This window comes from Rhinoraja longicauda, chromosome 10 (genome assembly GCF_053455715.1).
Source record: "Rhinoraja longicauda isolate Sanriku21f chromosome 10, sRhiLon1.1, whole genome shotgun sequence".
NCBI lineage: Eukaryota > Metazoa > Chordata > Chondrichthyes > Rajiformes > Arhynchobatidae > Rhinoraja > Rhinoraja longicauda.
The window spans coordinates 23,745,759-23,763,722 of NC_135962.1; the positions used below are offsets into that span (position 1 = coordinate 23,745,759).

Below are 17,964 nucleotides of genomic sequence, written 5' to 3' on the forward strand. Positions count from 1 at the left end.
TGGGAGTTAGCTGTATTTCCTTTAGTCTGACTACAAGTGTGTGTATTCTCTGTGCTGGAGGAGACAACTTTGTTGCCTCTTGCCAGGCTTGATCTCCTGCCTTCCATTTTACACCCTGGTATATAAAGCATTTTTTCTAATATATATGTCATACAACAAGAATTCAATATTGCTCTTGCCTCCCTGGGTATTATATGTATTACTGGTGTTTGTTGAGAATGTCTCTTTAAGGGCTGACATTGTTCTGTGATTGCTGCATATCATAGCATGGCCTGCAGTCTAATTGAACCTGGTTCTGTTGCGTACAATGCATTGTCCATTCCGTTCCTTGTCGATCACTGTTTCTCATGCCTTTTTGCCCAATTTCACAATTTTTGAGGTATCCCGTTTTGATATGGATGTGAACACAATGATATTTTAGAACACCGAAAACAGGTGAAATCCAACTTATAGACGTAAGATAGGCACATAAAGCTGGTGTAACCCAATGGGTCAGGCAGCATCTCTGGAGAAAAGGAATAGGTGACATTTTTGGGTTGAGACCCTTCTTTAGACATGTCAGGTTTGTTGCTTTAACTGGAAGGTATGTCTACTGCAGTTTGATTTGCCCAAAGGAGGAAAATGGGGTGAAATAATCACATAACACATTTAATGATTGAAAACATCAGAAACTCTTTCTGACATGACACAGTCATAAGAATTGTCTTTCGAAGATATTTCTGAAGTACTATGTTTGTTTATATTACTGTTAAAGTAACACTTGTTCTCATACATTTTAACAAAGTTGAATTAATTTCCATGAAACTGCTGTGCAATATTTTTCCACAGTTCACGAGCATAAAAGCATCAGGGGTGACACAGTGGTGCAGCGTTTGAGCCTATTGCACCAAAGACGTGGGTTCAATCCTGACTACAGGTGCTGTCTGTGCAGAGTTTGCATGTTCTCCCCGTGACTGCGTAGGTTTCCTCCAGGTGTTCCAGTTCCTTCCCACATCCCAAAGACATGCAGGCTTGTAGATCAATTAGCTTCTGTAAATTTTTTAATTGTCCCTAGTGTTAGGATAGTATTAGCGTGTAGGTGACCGTTGGTCATCGCAAACTCGGTGGGCTGATGGCCTGTTTCGGCTCTGTATCTCTAAAGTCTAAGGTCTAAATTGTCCCTAGTGTGTAAGTTTGGAACTAGTGTACAGGTGATCGCTGGTCGGCATGGACTTGGTGGGCTGAAGTTTCGACGCTGTATCTCTAAAACTTCTAAAAAGTAATCTACGTTGTTAAGTTGTTTTGAGTGGAAGGTTGACATTGCAACCTATGACAGGCTAAACAAAAACAAAAAAAAGTTAGTGCCGAAGAATGAGTTGACCTGGAAGTTGTAGAAATGTTTGCAAGCAGCACCTCTGCACCTTGGGTCAGGAAATGGCCTTTAAGCTTGAGTGACCTCGGCGTCTCCCAGCATAGAGCTCTAATTTTTATCTTTTCAAACAGTTTTCTACCACTTGGAGTGGAATCAGTATTGACAGGGATAGAATTTGTTTCCTGAAGGAGAATAGCTTGCCTGTGTAAGTGCTAATCCAACATTTATCTGTCGGTAATTTTACACTGCTTTCCTACCACACCTAATACACCAAAAGCAAATGCTCTCTGTGAAACGTTTTGTGTCCCAAGTGCTAGCAATTTGAAGTAAAATCATTTCTATTTTTGCCATTTCACATACAGCGAAGGATACTTGTGTGATTGTTTGCTGTTGATATACAATTAGTCTCTGCTAACATTTATTTAAACTGTACACTACAATCAAGCAGCAATATGTTTCACTGTAGAAAAATGCTGTTGGGTATTCCTTGCAGTAATTTTGTAGCCGAGTTGTGGAATGGAGTGTGTGTAACCTATTATTATAGTCCACTCAGAAAGTGGAAGTGGGTGAAAATTGATCCTGCAAATTGAAAGAGGAATAAGTGTTATGCCCTTATTGATGCATATACAGATTTTTTTTTCCACTTAGTGATTTGTGGAGTTTATTTCTGCCCTAGCAAACATCAAGTAAGAAATAATTTTCAAAGGATCGTCCATTTTTTATTGAGAGTTGCATTTCATTCTCTTACTGCAATGTCACCCTGGCTTGTTTTGAAATACTCAACTATTAGATTAAAGCTTTTGTAAAGAAAGCTTGAAAGAGCTGCTTGATTTGCAAAATTTCATGGTTTACTGTGGTCAGTCACAAAATTCCTACCTGTGATTTGTGAAAACGTGACATGGCCGAGTTATACACGTGACATTTAGGTTACTGCCTTTGTTCGAAAATGCATTTAAGGAATATTTAAGTAACAACCTTTTGTTTTTTCTGTTAATGTAATGATCTGAAAACTACTCATCCAGATAAAATTGCATGTCCTTGATATGAAAAGAATATGCCAATTTTATCTTTTATCTCATTGTGTTATTGTTTAGCACTTAATGAAAAGATATGGCACGCATCACTAGTTAACTTTTAAAACTTGGCATTTAGAAAATTGTCTAGTTTCAATGGTGCAATAGTACTTTATTTGTCATGTACCAAGGCACATCGAAATTCATTTTTGTATACAGTTCAGTACCAGTATCACTCTACATAAGCACTTAGATACGTCTTAAGTAAGCATTTGGATACAGTACAAGTGTATAGCAGTAGCACGCTGAGACAGAATACAGAGTTGCCAGATTTGGCACAAGTTGTTATAAGTGCAGTGAGAGGCCAGGAAACCCTCCAGACATATCCCAAGAAAGTGATGAGCACAGATGGCCATGGAGGCCACTGTCTAACCTGAGGGCCAAGATACAGTAGCTCAGGAAGTGCTGTAATGTTATTTATGTGATCAGCACCAGTAAATGTGATTACAATACTACATGTTACCATACAACGGCACTAGTCTCAGCCATTCCTCTCTCTTTTCACGATATATGGCTTTAGCTTCATCTACATTCACTGCAATTCGGAATATTGAGAAGGATGTGTAAGATTCTAAGACGCCATCATCTCATTCTTTGAGATTGGCCATTTAATGCTATGAGGAGAAAAACATTATTTACGCAATGGTTCAATCTGTTGAGTTTTCTACCTTGGAATTTTGGGGATGTGCAGACATTGAGTATATTCTAGTCTGGGACAGATAGATAGAATTGGATGTTATGGGAATTCAACAGCAAAGTGAATCCCAGGACCAGTGCATAATAATAGGTTACAAATACTGCATTTCACAATTTGACAACTAAATTAATGCCAAGCTTAATCGCAGCATATTTCTGTTCAAACAAAGGGGAAGTCTTGAGCGACACAGTGGGGCAGTGGTAGAGTTGCTGCCATACAGTACCAGAGCCCTGGGTTCGATCCTGACTACGGGTGCTGTCTGTATGTTTGCATATTCTCGCTGTGACGGCATGGGTTTTCTCCGGGTGCTCCGGTTTCCTCCCACACTCCAAAGACATGCAGGTTTGTAGGTTCATTGTCTTCGGTAAAATTGTGAATTGTCCCTAGTGTGTAGAATAATGCTGGTGTATGGGGTAATCGCGGGTGGACCGAAGGGCCTGGTTCTGCGCTGTATCTCTAAACTAAAACTAAATTAAAGGACGTATTGTATGTGTTTTTAGTTTTAATGTGGGTTACTGTAAATACAAAGGGTCTTCTGCCTTATGGATGGGGATGGCTTTTTCTTTATGCACTGGAACAGGCTGCTGTACCAATTACAACAACAAATGGCTTTCGCACACATATTTGATTGCACTCTCATGCGAGTGAGACCACACTCAACATTTGTTCAAGTGTGGTCCTGGGAATGGTATTGGTTTAGACAATAGACAATAGGTGCAGGAGTAGGCCATTCGGCCCTTTGAGCCAGCACCACCATTCAATGTGACCATGGCTGATCATTCTCAATCAGTACCCCTTTCCTGCCTTCTCCCCATAGCCCCCAGTTTACTATTGTAAACTGTACCAACAAGCAGTGAAAAAGCAGGAAAATCATCCACATGTGAAAATCAAACCAGGCATGAGCACAACAGATGTACAAAAGGAGAAAGGAAACAAAGTACAGAGTGTAGTGTAACAGCTACAGAGAAAGTGCAGATTAAAAAAACAAAGTGCAAGGGTCACAATGAAGTTGGTTGGAAGATCAGGAATATTTAGAGTCTTAGAGTCACAGAAATGTCCCCATGCCAACCAAGATACACCATCTACACCAGTCCCACTAACCTGCATTTGGCCCATATCCCACTAAACCTTTCCTATCCATTACTTTCCTTAAACACGAGACGCCTGTTGAAGACAATCCACTGAATGCTGAAAACTGCTGAGAAAGGACATAGGTTTAAGGCGAGAGGGCAAAGATTTAATAGGGACCCAAGGGGCAGCTTTTTCCACACAAAGTGTGGTGGGTATATGCAACGAGCTGCCAGAGGAGGTAGTTGAGCCAGGTACTATAATAACATTTAAAATACATTGGGACACGCACATGGAGAGAACAATAAGTGATACCCAGCAATCACAGAGACAGCTTTTAAATCAGTTCACACACTGCAGGTACCCTGCCAGGAATTAGATTGATGATGATGATGAATCTTTATTGTCACATGCACCTATGCACCTAGGTACAGTGTAATTCTTTGCTTTGCACACAATCCAGTAAAAAAATACCATAGATAAGTACAATCATAGATAAGTTAAAAAGTGCAATCATTTTAGACTTCATTGACTCAGTACACAATGTGTCGCCACATTTCTGGCACCCACAAGGCAGCAAAGTTCATAAGTGCAGTCTTATCTTGGCCTTAAAACCCTGTTGTCCTGGTGACACCAATCCTCTCTTCCGTCCGCCACCATCTTGAAAATGACCCTTTGTCCAGCGCCCGCCACCATCGCTGACTCCCCCCCACCCTCCTCCACCGTTCCCAGTGTACGAGGGTTGAGCAGGAGATGGGCCTCGGACGACTCCAGGTGTGTTCCCGGTTCGGCGGTGGGAGAGCCAGGCCTGCTGTCGAGGTGTGGCCACGGCTCGTCAGGAACTTCTGCTGCCCCGATCGGCTGGCCGGGTGCTTCTGCCATTTCCTCAGATCTGTGGATTTATGTGACTTGTGCTCATTGACCTCATTTATTTTTATTACAGGATGAAGGTTACGGAGTGATGGAAGCTACCCCTGGAATACTTGTGGTAGTTGCCGTCCCACATCTGCCGAAAGGAGCAGCAGTGGAGTGGCATGCAATCGCCCTGACCCACGAGGCCCGGGAGAGAAAATCCTTTATCCTAAATAAGAAATTGGAAGTTTATGAAATCCATTGCAAAGTGGTGATGTCAGGTTCGCCGTCTAGTGCTGCTATCTCATTGTCGCTGAGTCTTCTGCTGTCACCCGTGAATTCATTGAGTTTAAAGGCTGCACTGCAAGAGCTAGCTGTGGTCTTCCAGCAAGCAATGGATAAGCTTCCTCAGGATGTGATTCCTATCTGCTTCAAAATTTTTTACTGCAAAGGCGCCATAAATCCCAGCTTAGTGCAAAGAGGTAAGGACATCACTTTGCTGTAAGTTATAGTTTAGTTGAAAACGTGTAAGCCCAATGACAGGAGGTTGAACCAGTCACTTAGAGATAGATGTTTAAAGCCCAGACTTGCCTGACATTTTGAGATGAGCAATTTTCCCAGCAGTGAGTGCCATAAATACTAACAACCTATCTCCGCAAACCATTAATTCCTTTCCTTCTGGCCTCTTGTGTGCTCTGTCCTCTTCCCCCACTGACCCCCCCCCCCCTCCGACCATCGAAGGCATCTACAGGAGATGCTGCCTCAGCAAGTGCAGCCAGCATCATCTGAGACTGACACAGCCCTGGCCACACACTCATTTAACTCCTGCCATCAGAAAGATGGTATCGGAGCCTGAAAACTGCAACATTCAAGGGCAGCTTCTTCCGACAACCATCAGGCTATTAAACACCACAACCTCCAACTAACCTCCATGCACGCACGTGCATTTATTTACATACATACACACATACACATGCGTGCCACAAATATATATATATAGACACACACACACATATATAAAGACAATACATATGTGTATGTATATGTATATATATTTATATGTCTATGTATGTGTTTATATTTAAATGCACTGAACATTTCTGTATATTTCTATATAGAAATACCATATATATTATTATATAGTATATGTATCTTTTCTCTATATACTAACATTTTTTGTTTATTATGGTGTTTACTGAGTACTTTCTGTATCTGTCTGTTGTGCTGCTGCAGGTAAGACTTTCAGTGTTCCCTTTTGGGACATATGACAATGAAACACTCTTGGCTTGACCTTTGACAGTTGAGTTTGTACCCATCCCTTCAGCCATCCACAATCCATGGCCTGGAATTCCCCTCTGCACGACTTCTGCTTGTATAACCTTTCCATTGTTTAAGTGTGTAAGAAGGAACAGCAGATGCTAGTTTAAACCGAAGATAGTCACAAAAAGCTGGAGTTACACAGTGGGACATGCAGTATCTCTAGAGAGAAGGAATGGGTGAAGTTTTGGGTCAAGACCCTTCTGAAGAAGCCCTTCTGAGGCCTTACAGGGCCAGGAACCTGGGTTCGATCTTCACTACGCGTGTTGTCTGTGTGGGGTCTGTACGTTCTCCCTGTGACTGTGTGGGCTTCCTCTGGGTGCTCTAGTTTCCTCCAACATTCCATAGGCGTGCAGGTTTGTAGGTTAATTGGCTTCTGTAAATTGTCCCTCTGATAGAACCAATCACAGGCGACCGCTGGTCAGCATGGGGTGCAAGGCCTGTTTCCAAGCTGTATCTCTAAACTAAGCCAAACTAAACAAACCAGACAACAAGGTACAGTGAATTTGAATACTTTTTTACTCAGTAATTTAAGATGTTCTGCAGAAATAGTATTCATGTGTGTTATGCTTGGACTAATATGCCAACCTCTATATTTTTTAATGTAAATTCTTGAACCCGAGACAAAAAAAGTTCAAGAAATATTTTTCAAATATAATTTCAAAAAGTGAATGGGTATATGTGCAGGAAAGAACCGCAGATGCTGGCTTAAACCAAAGAAAGACACAAAATGCTGGAGTAACTCAGCAGGACTGGCAGCATTTCTGGAAAGAAGGAATGGGTGACGTTTTGGGTCGAGACCCTTCTTCAGACCCGAAACGTCACCCATTCCTTCTCTCCAGAGATGCTGCCTGTCCCGCTGAGTTACTCCAGCTTTTTGTGTCTCTCTTCCATTATTTAAATGGTTCCTTCAAACTTTGGCCATATCTCAAAAGTGCACGTGGACCTTTTTTCTCATGATGAATGTGCTATGAAAAAGCCTATTGTAGATAAGGGAAGAAAATGTGGTTTGACTCGAGTATCTGAATTGTTTAAGGCATTAGCCCCTGCATCAATGTCGGCGTCAGAGCCAGAGAATTATATTGTTCCATTTTAAAGACAAATTTGAACATAGTAGAAAAAGGTACTGTTGGCTTTATGCAAAGTTCAGCCATTTTCAAATGAGCTGTGAAAATTTACAGTCCGATCAGTGTAATTCATTTCAGATCTGCTTCTGTACCATGTGGAACAAAATGTGAGGGAAGAACTTGAGATTAAAAATTACATTTTTTCATACAGATTGTCAAATTTATTCACAAGAATTTTGAGTTCAGGTTGCAAAGATCCAGTAGATGAAAGATTAAAGATATTTTCTTGCTTGGTGTAATTTAAACCATCAGCAGCACGAGGACAATCGTATGTTTAAAGTAAATTATACTGTATAATGGTCCTTCCATAAGCAAGGATACTGTCCAATTAATTTCTAGTCCACTGTGGACATTCAACTTAGTCTGCAGAACTCCATCGCTCTGTGCCTTCCCCTTGGCTCCATCTTTTGTACTCTAGTTTGACCGGATTAAATTTATATACAGTTTTATCTGATCTGACCGGATAACATGCAAAACAAACCTTTTCACTGTATCTCGGTACACATGACATTAATAAATCTAAACCTATGATGACTTAATCATCAAGCTACTTTGTTTTATGTCCTGAAAAAAATTCTCTCAGGATTTCAAACAAAAGAAGAATTTTTTGAATGCATCGCCAAAACATGCAGCTTCAAAAAAAAATGTATTTAGAAGTGTCGATAGAACCACTGTGTGCATTTAATATTTTCTATGTTTAGTTCAGCGTTACATCGCAGATATAGGCCTTTCAGCCCACCGAGTCCGTGCCGACCGGCGATCCCCGTACACTAGCATTATCCTACATACTAGGGACAATTATCAATTTTCACCAAAGCCAATTAACCCACAAACCTGCAAGTCTTTGGAGTGAGGGAGGAAACCGGAGCACCCGGAGAAAACCCTCGTGATCAATAAAGAACATACAAACTTCATTCAGACAGCACCCATAATCAGGGTCGAACCCGGGGCTCTGGCGCTGTAAGGCAGCAACTCTACCGTTGCACTACCATGCCCTTCTAAGCTTATTGTAAATTTTGAAAATAACACAAGAATGAAAAGCTTTATTAAACAATCTGACTCATTCTTTCAATTTCACTCTGTTCACAATTAAATCTATTTGTAGAAGCAATCTCATATCAGCTGCCTCCCACAGAAGCAGATAGTTTATATATCTTCCTTCAATAACGTATGACTTTGCCATCGTGTGCTTGTGCTTTAGTGAATTATATAATCCATCAGCATAGGGTGTCATCGATCAGAGTCAAATGTCCATTTGATACCATGTTTCTGCTCAATATTTTGTGAACCAGTCCAATTATACGTTAGGTCAAAATCTGGCACATTCAAAAGCAATTCCCTTCTTTGGGTGGAACAGAATTTCATTTTTAAGATCTGTTCCATAAAGAGAAATTTCACTTAAGGTTTCAACCATGGTTTTAGCCCATTATCATTTACTTCAAATTCCCAGATAGCTTCATTAATGGAATATCACAAGAGCTTGTTCAATCAATCATACATGACAAACAAGATCTTGTACAGTTATAAAAAGGAATGAAAATGCTTACATTTATGTTGCAATCATGCAGTTTGTTATAAAATGCTTAATAGGAGAGTGCTTAAGGGCATTAAAGTTACTATTCCTTTGTGGGAAATATAATTCTCGGTATTTGGAGGCATTAACCATTTGCAGCCGAGTACCCTTGGAATGTGGGAGGACACCAGAACACCTGTGGAAAACCCTCGCGGTCACTGGGAGAACGTACAAACTCTGTACAGACAGCACCCGTAGTCAGGTTCAAACCCTGGTCTCTGGCGCTGTAAGGCTGCACCCAAAGACTTTTGTACTCTAATCCTACAGTGTAAGCACTGAATTCTTGCATACTCCTGCTGACCAGAAGTGCACGATAAAGTATCAATGCACTACTAGTGCCTTGTGCATGAGAAAACCCTGTCCAATGAATGCTACAAAAATAGAAACACTAACTGTGGAGATAATTTTCAAAATGATATTCAACATATGCTGCATTATCTCAGTACTGACTTTGATGTTTGGTGCATCCCAATGTGAAACCTGTCACTATCAACTACATAGAATAATAGAAAAAAGAAAGAACTAGCCTTAGAGCTAGTGAAATACTTTTGAAGTGTAGTCCCTGTTGTAATGTAGGACTATTGCATTGGACTTCCCAACTACTCGAAACAACTGACAGTTTGGTTCCCTGCTGTGATTGAGTTTTTCATTTTTTGAATTGAGAACTTGTACGCAGTCTCTTGTTAACCAAACTCTGGGGATAACTGACCACAGTAAACTTGCCATGATTCGGAGGACTAGCGGGGACACAGTGGCACAGCAGTGGAATTGCTGCCTTACATCGCCACAGACCCGGGTTCGTTCCAGACCATGGGTGCTGTCTGTACAAAGTTTGTACGTTTTCCCTGTGATTGCCTGTGTTTTCTTCGGGTGCTCCGGTTTCCTCCCACATTCTAAAGACGTACAGGTTTGTAAGTTAATTGGTTTCGGTAAGTTGTAAATATTGTCCCTGGTGTGCGTAGGTTAGTGTACGGGGTGATCGCTGATCAGGGCAGGCTCGGTGGGCTGAAGGACCTGTTTCTGTATCTCTGAATTATTAAAGTCTAAAGACTAGCTGGATGGGAGAACTTTGACTGGGGTCGAGTTGCTCTCTCTTACTTCACAGAAATAAACGTGTACCTGGACATATGTCAGGGGAATAAAGCTCAGTGACCTTGAACAGCTTCAGCAAGCATTCGTAAATCTGTAAAAAAGAAAAATGCCAGAGTAACTCAGCGGGTTAGGCAGCATCTCTGGAGAATATTGGAGAGATGACATTTCTGGTTGGGACACATCAAACTGATTGTAGGTGTGGGGAGGGGAAGAAAGCTGGAAGAGAGGAGGAGCAGGACAAAGTGTGTGTTCACCTATTACCTGCCACGCTTTGTCCTGCCCCCTCCTCTCTTCCAGCTTTCTTCCCCCGCCCCCCCCCCCCCCCTGCACCCCCTACAATCGGTCTGAAGGGTCCCAATCCAAAAAGTCTTCTATCCATGTTCTCCCAAGATGCTGCCACACACACTGAGTTACTCCAGTACTTTGTGTCTTTTCCTGAAAACCAGCATCTGTATTTCCTTGTTTTTACTACTTCGTACATCAGTAACACGGTCAATACTTTCAACTCAACCTTACAGCCGATTGTGAATATTGAAGAGGTACTGTAACCAAAACATGAGTAATGTTGTGGTCCTTAGAGTTGCACAAAGGTCACTGTGTAAGCCGTGGCATTTTGTAACATGTTAAATCGTATTGTAAACTTCACTGCAAATACAGATTTTCGATCAATGTTATGCAGTGGTTTAGTTTAGTTTATTATTGTCACGTGTACTGAGGTACAGTGAAAAACGTTTGTTTGCGTGCTATCTTGACAAAGAAACAACTATACATGAATATAATAAAGGCATTCATGGTGCACAGATAAGGATGAAGGGTGCACCATTTAGTGCAAAGATATAACTTTGTAGTCCAATAACATCCGATTAAGATAGTCCAAAGGTCTCCTTTTGGCACATTGGCCATCATCAGTTAGAGTATTAAGTACAGAAGTTGGGAGGTCATGTTACAGTTGTATGGGACTTTGGTCAGGCCTCATTTAGAGTATTGTGCTCAATTTTGGAAACTGTGTTCTAGGAAAGATGTTGTCAAGCTGAAAAGGGTGCTGAGAAAATTTATGAGGATGTTGTTAGGACTCAAGGGCCTGAGCTATAGGGAGAGGTTGAGCAGGCCAGGACTCTATTTCTTGGAGCGCAGGTGGACGAGGTGTGATCTTAGAGGTGTACAATATCGTGCGAGGAATAGATCGGGTAAACACACAGTCTCTAGCCCAGAGTATGGGAATAGAGAACCAGTTTACGGGTTGGGAAAGATTTAATAGGAACCTGAGGGGTAACTTTTTTTTTTACACAAAAGGTGGTGGGTGTATGGAGCAACCTGCTGAAGGAGGCAGGTACTATCACAACGTTTAAGAAACATTTGGACAGGAACATGGATAGCATAGTTTTAGAGGGACATGGACCAAACGCAGACAGTTGGGTCTCGTGTAGATCGAACATGTTAGTCGACGTGGGCAAGTTGGACGGAGTGTCTATTTCCATGCTGTATGACTATGAGGTAGATGGCAGGTCAGGACTGCAATAGATTTAATTTGAATAGTAAAACATCTGTCTCCACTTCTGTGGGAATCAGATGCAGTTCTTTTTCCATGGAGAAGCTTATTCTGTGTGAATGTAGGAACCTCTGTCGTGTGCACATCATTACTTCATATAGGCTAACTAAAGCTGTTCTGTTGCAAGCACTTTCTTGTCAAAAGACATGTGCTGAATGCTGAGTTGAGTTGCCCAACCTGCTGAGTTTTTTTTTGTAAACCAGCATCTGCAATCCCTTATGTCTAGTTTCTTGGCAAATGTACTCTTTTTTTTTTTGAGATACAGTGTGGAACCAGGTCCTTCGACCCACCAAGACCACGCCGACCACTTCTTCAAACTGGCTCCACATTATCCCACATTCTCCACCCCTTGCTGCACAGAGGCCAATTAACCCACAAACCTGCATGTCTTTGGGACTTATTTTCTGTTTCACTACCAGGGTTTGCTGCACCTTTTCAAATTGTTTGCTTGGCAACTTCGTTTGACTTCTGATGGACCAAACATTTGTAGACTGGTACCTTGGGATCTGACAGAAACTGTCCACTAAAGATTCACAGAAGTAATGTTTGATGTTGATGACAACTTGTTTTATTCCCCTCTCCACAGTGCGTGAAATCAAAAACTCCACTGTCCAATGCACTTCAGATGGTTTCCACTCGCTCAGTCACTACTCCATTCACTACAGTTGTTTTCTTTCTTTATGTTCCTATAACAGTGAATCTGTGCAGAACTTTCAGTAGCAAATTTGATAAAAGATCAATATTTTCTCTAACAGTCTTTGTTTCATGTACTGTTTCCTTGGCGCTATGCTGAATACTAATTTTATAGCCCCAGGCAACATAGTACAAAGTGAGTAATGCATGTATAAAAACAAACACATTCAGCAGTATCTCATTACTATAATTTCTCTGTATTAGGAGTGCACTGATATGTGCTATAAATTAATATGTTTTATATTGCAAAGATTTACATTGCCTGCTGTGGATTAGTCAGGCATTATGCTACATTCTCTAGCCTTGGGAATTGTCTCAAACTACAGTAAAAACAATCCAGTTGCGCACTAAGTAATAAGGGGAAAATGGAAAGCAGCTGTCAAAAATGCCGCATCAAAACAAAGTTGAACATTTGGGTGGCCCTACTGGCACAGCTTGGTCATATATTGATGTTCCATGCCTCAGAGTGGGAAGACGAAAATTACAATAGTTCTTTCTGCGGTTTGTTCTTTGTCTCAGATGGGCGTTTCTGAGATCAACATCAAGGTGAGCTTTCTCAAGGGAGATGAAGCACATCTGCAGCATTTACCATTGTCTTGTCTCTTTGGCTATGAAAATGCAAATGAGCTTCAACGAAGTGCGTTTTTTGCTTTATACAAACCCTTGCCTTCTGAAGACAGAAAACTAAAGTACGATTCAAAATATTTTCATTTTAGTTCAAGATACAGCATGGAAGCAGGCCCTTCGGCCCACTGAGACCATGCCGACCTGCAGTCACTAATTCTATCCAACACACTAGGGACAATTTACAGAAGCCAATTAACCTACAAACCTACACGTCTTTGGAATGTGGGAGGAAACCGGAGCAACCCCACGCAGTCACAGTTGTTGAGTTGGCGAGCAGTTATAGAAAGCAAACATCTCTTTCCCTCCAGCAGAGGAGTTGAAGCATGTGGGAGAAAATTACCAGTTTAAAGTGACGCAGCGGTAGAGTTGCTGCCTCACAGCACCAGAGACTCAGGTTCCATCCTGACTACGAGTGCTGTCCCTGCAGAGTTTGCAGGTTGATTGGCTTCTGTAAATTGTTCCGAGTGTGCAGAATAGACCTAGTCTTCGGTGTGATTGTTGGTCAGTGTGGACTCCGTGGGCCGAAGGACCTGTTTCCACACAGCATTTCACTAACATTAAAACTAAAAACTAACACAAAATTTAAAATATTTTGAATCACACTTTAGTTTTCTGTGTTTGAAGGCAAAGTGTTTTTTTTAAGTTGGAACTTATTTAGAAACAGAAACAGAAAATAGATGCAGGAGGCCATTTGGCCCTTTGATTCATTGGGATCATGGCTGATCATCCACAATCAGTAACCTGTGCCTTCCTTTCCCCCATATCCTTTGATTCCACTAGCACCTAGAGCTCTATCTAACTCTCATTTAAATTCATCCAGTGAATTGGCCTCCACTGCCTTCCGTGGCAGAGAATTCCACAAATTTACAACTCAGGGTGAAAAAGGTTATTCTCACCTCAGTTTTAAATGGCCTCCCCTTTATTCTTAGACTGTGACCCCTGGTTCTGGACTCCCCCAACATTGGGAACATTTTTCCTGCATCTAGCTTGTCAAGTCCTTTTATAATTTTAACCGTCTCTATAAGATCCCCTCTCATCCTTCTAAACTCCAGTGAATACAAGCCCAGTCTTTCCAATCTTTCATCATATGACAGTCTCTCCATCCCAGGTATTAACCTCGTGAACCTACACTGCACTGCCTCAATAGCAAGGACATCCTTCCTCAAAATCGGAGACCAAAACTGCACACAATATTCCAGATGTGGTCTCACCAGGGCCCTATACAACTGCAGAAGGACCTCTTTGCTCCTATACTCAAATCCTCTTGTTATGAAGGCCAACATGCCATTAGCTTTCTTTACTGCCTGCTGTACCTGCATGCTTCCTTTCAGTGATTGGTGTACAAGGACACCAAGGTCTCGTTGCACATCCCCTTTACCTAATCTGACACCATTGAGATAATAACCTGCCTCCTTGTTTTTGTCGCCAAAGTGGATAACCTCACATTTATCTACATTATATTGCATCTGCCATGCATCTGCCCACTCACTCAACCTGTCCAAGTCACCCTACAACCTAACATCCTCGTCGCAGTTCACACTGCCACGTAGCTTTGTGTCATCTGCAAACTTGCTAGTGTTACTTCTAATTCCATCATCCAAATCATTAATATATATTGTAACTAGTTGCGGCCCCAGCACCGAGCCTTGCGGCACTCCACTCGCCACTGCCTGCCATTCTGAAAAGGACCCTTTAATCCTACTCTTTGTTTCCTGCCTGCCATCCAATTCTCTATCCATGTCAACACTCTACCCCCAAAACCATGTGCTCTAATTTTGCTCACCAATTTCCCTTGTGGGACCTTATCAAAGGCTTTCTGTAGGTCTAGATACACTACATCCACTGGCTCTCCATCATCCATTTTACTCGTCACATCCTGAAAAAATTCCAGAAGATTAGTCAAGCAGGATTTCCCCTTCATAAATCCATGCTGACTTGGACCAATCCTTTTACCGCTACCCAAATGCGCCATTATAACCTCTTTAATAATTGACTCCAGCATCTTCCCCACCACCGATGTCAGGCTAACTGGTCTATAATTCCCCATTTTCTCTCTCGCTCCTTTCTTGAAAAGTGGGATAACATTAACTACCCTCCAATCCACAGGAACTGATCCTAAATCTATTGAACATTGGAAAATGCGTCCACGATTTATAGACCACCTTCATGAGTACCCTGGCCCCCCGCCTATTGAGGTGTAACCCGTCCCTTTTGTACAATTCACCCTTACCCCAAAACAGATCCCAGTGGTCTAAGAATCTAAATCCCTGCCCCCTGCACCAGCTCCTCAACCACACATTCAGATCCCGTATCTCCCTGTTCCTGCTCTCACCAGCACGAGGAACTGGAAGCAAACCTGAGATAACAACCCTGGAGGTCCTGTTTTTCAGCCTTCTTCCGAGCTCTGTAAAGTCACGCTGCAGAATATCTTTCCTCTTCTTCCCGACGTCGTTTGTGCCGACATGCACTACCACTTCCGGCTGCTCACTTTCTCGCTTGAGGATGCTCTGCACTCGGTCCGTGACTTCCTAGATCCTGGCACCAGGGAGTCAACACACATCCTTGAATCCTGTTTGTTGCCACAGAAACCCCTGTCTGTACCTCTCACGATGGAGTCCCCTGCTACCACGGCTCTGCCTGACGTTGGTCTCTTTGACTTTGCCTCAGCGCCACGTTTTGCCTCGCAGACTTGTCCGCCGCTGAGACTTGCAGTGTTTTCTGTACCGACAGCTTCCAAGAGGGTGAGCCTGTTTTCAAGAGGTACAACCCCCAGGGTCTCTTGTACTCCAAGCTTCCTTCCCTTCCTCACCATCACCAACCTTTTCTCATCTGGTACCTTCGGTGTAACAATCTCGCTGAAGGTCTTGTCCAGGAATGTCTCATTTTCTCAGATGATCCCGAGGTCATCCAATTGGCTCTCCAGTTCCCCAACACGGTCCTTCAGGCGCTGAACCTGGACACACTTTCCACATTTGTAGCAGCCAGAGGCACCAATGGTGTCCCTGACCTCCCCCACATCCTGCAAACATCACACTGAATCAGCTTACCTGTCATTTCCTTATAATGTCTCACACTCTCCAATTTTTGGCATGGCCTCCTCCCTCAGCCTCCTCACCAAAGACTCACACTTCCCCTCGGCCAGACACTTCCCCTCGACCGGACGCTTCCCCTCGGCCGGACGCTTCCCCTCGGCCGGACGCTACCCCTCGGCCGGGCGCTTCCCCTCGGCCGGGCGCTTCCCCTCGGCCGGGCGCTTCCCCTCGGCCGGGCGCTTCCCCTCGGCCGGGCGCTTCCCCTCGGCCGGGCGCTTCCCCTCGGCCGGGCGCTTCCCCTCGGCCGGGCGCTTCCCCTCGGCCGGGCGCTTCCCCTCGGCCGGGCGCTTCCCCTCGGCCGGGCGCTTCCCCTCGGCCGGACACTTCCCCTCGACCAGGCTGCTCCCCCTAGAGCAAGCCTTGCTTTTATTAGCTGTTAAATTGACTAATTGATTCATTAGCTAACTTACCAATTTGCTAATTTAATTGCTCAGCCAATCCCCGCACTCACTCCTTCAGCTGCCGCTCCTCTGACCAACTTGAAGGTACGTGATTGTCGGCTGATCCCGACCGGTTTTTAAAACCCTCGCTCCTGTAAAAAAAACTCTGAAAACTCAGAGAGATTACCTGCTCAGCCAATCCCCACACTCACTCCTTCAGCTGCCGCTCCTCTGACCAACTTGAAGGTACGTCATTTGTATTTTATGCAGATAGAGAGTCAGTCATACAATCTCGAAACAAACTCTTCAGACCAGCTTGCCCATGCCGACCAAGGTGCCCCGTCGTACAAAAATCTGTAAATCCAATGAGTTGCAGAAATTTAAATTAGCCCCAATTTATACAGTTCATTGACCAAGTTGGATGCCAATAATTTCTCAGAACAAAACAAAATGGAAAGATATCAGAAAAGAATTGTGGTAAATACAAATTGATGGTCGGCGCGTACTCAGTGGGCCAAAGGGCCTGTTTCTGTGCTGTATCTCTAAAGTCTAAAGAGAGGAATATTGTTCTGGAAAGTATAACTTTCTGTTCAGCAATTCCTTGAAACAGCAAAATAGGTAGATCTATTAACATTAATCACCATGAAAACCTTGAGACCACAACTCTGTTAATCTATTGCTCCTTTTGCATTCCAATACAGTGAATTGACAACTAAGATTATTTGGTCAGTCCTAGAGTGGGATTTAAACTCAGAACTTGCTGACTTTGAAAGATATGTATAAAAGAGTGGTTTGAGTGAAGCTAAAATATAGTGCCACAAAGAAAATTTTTACTTCAATTTTTTTCAAACAACTTTGCTTTTTTTTTGCTCTGAGAAATTAATGGCATCCAAATTGCTCGATCTACTTTATAAATTGGATCTAATTTAAATTTCTGCAGCTCATTGGATTTGCAGATTTTTGTGTACATTTTGAAATCGTAGCCTGCAGGTAAATTTTAGAGATTGTGGAAACTAGAGATTGCAGAATTATTTGGCTCCTATCACACAGTAAGATTATTATTTTTGCTCCCTGCTGGCATTCAGTATGCGATAAGCCCCCCAAAATTGGAAATTGTCCTGATAATTTATTAGGTATATTGTATCTAAAAATTTGACTCTTCGTTATATTTCCCCAGGATTTTTGCATATGATCCTCTAAATTAGGAAAAATTCTCAACAATCTACACTCCATTTTTTATGGGTTTTATGGATCAATAACACTTCTGATTTGACCCTGATTACTACTTGGTTAATGGGTATCATGAGGACTTAAGGTCAGAAGTGATAGGTGCAGAATTAGGCCATTCAGCCCATCGAGTCTACTCTACTATTCAATCATGGCTTATCTATCTCTCCCTCCTAACCCCATTCTCCTGCCTTCTCTCCATGATCCCTGACACCCGTTACAAATCAAGAATCTATCTATCTCTGC

General features: G+C 42.6%; 1 protein-coding gene across 2 annotated transcripts in view; it reads left to right on the forward strand.

Moving 5' to 3' along the window:
* Positions 1 to 17,964, forward strand: part of dph6 (diphthamine biosynthesis 6) — a 208,677-nt gene that overhangs the window by 169,547 nt on the left and 21,166 nt on the right. For both annotated transcript variants that reach the window (XM_078406398.1, XM_078406399.1), the window contains one exon: positions 5,133 to 5,523. In XM_078406398.1, the coding sequence (XP_078262524.1) occupies positions 5,133 to 5,523 (391 nt within the window). The remainder of the gene's footprint in view (positions 1 to 5,132; positions 5,524 to 17,964) is intronic.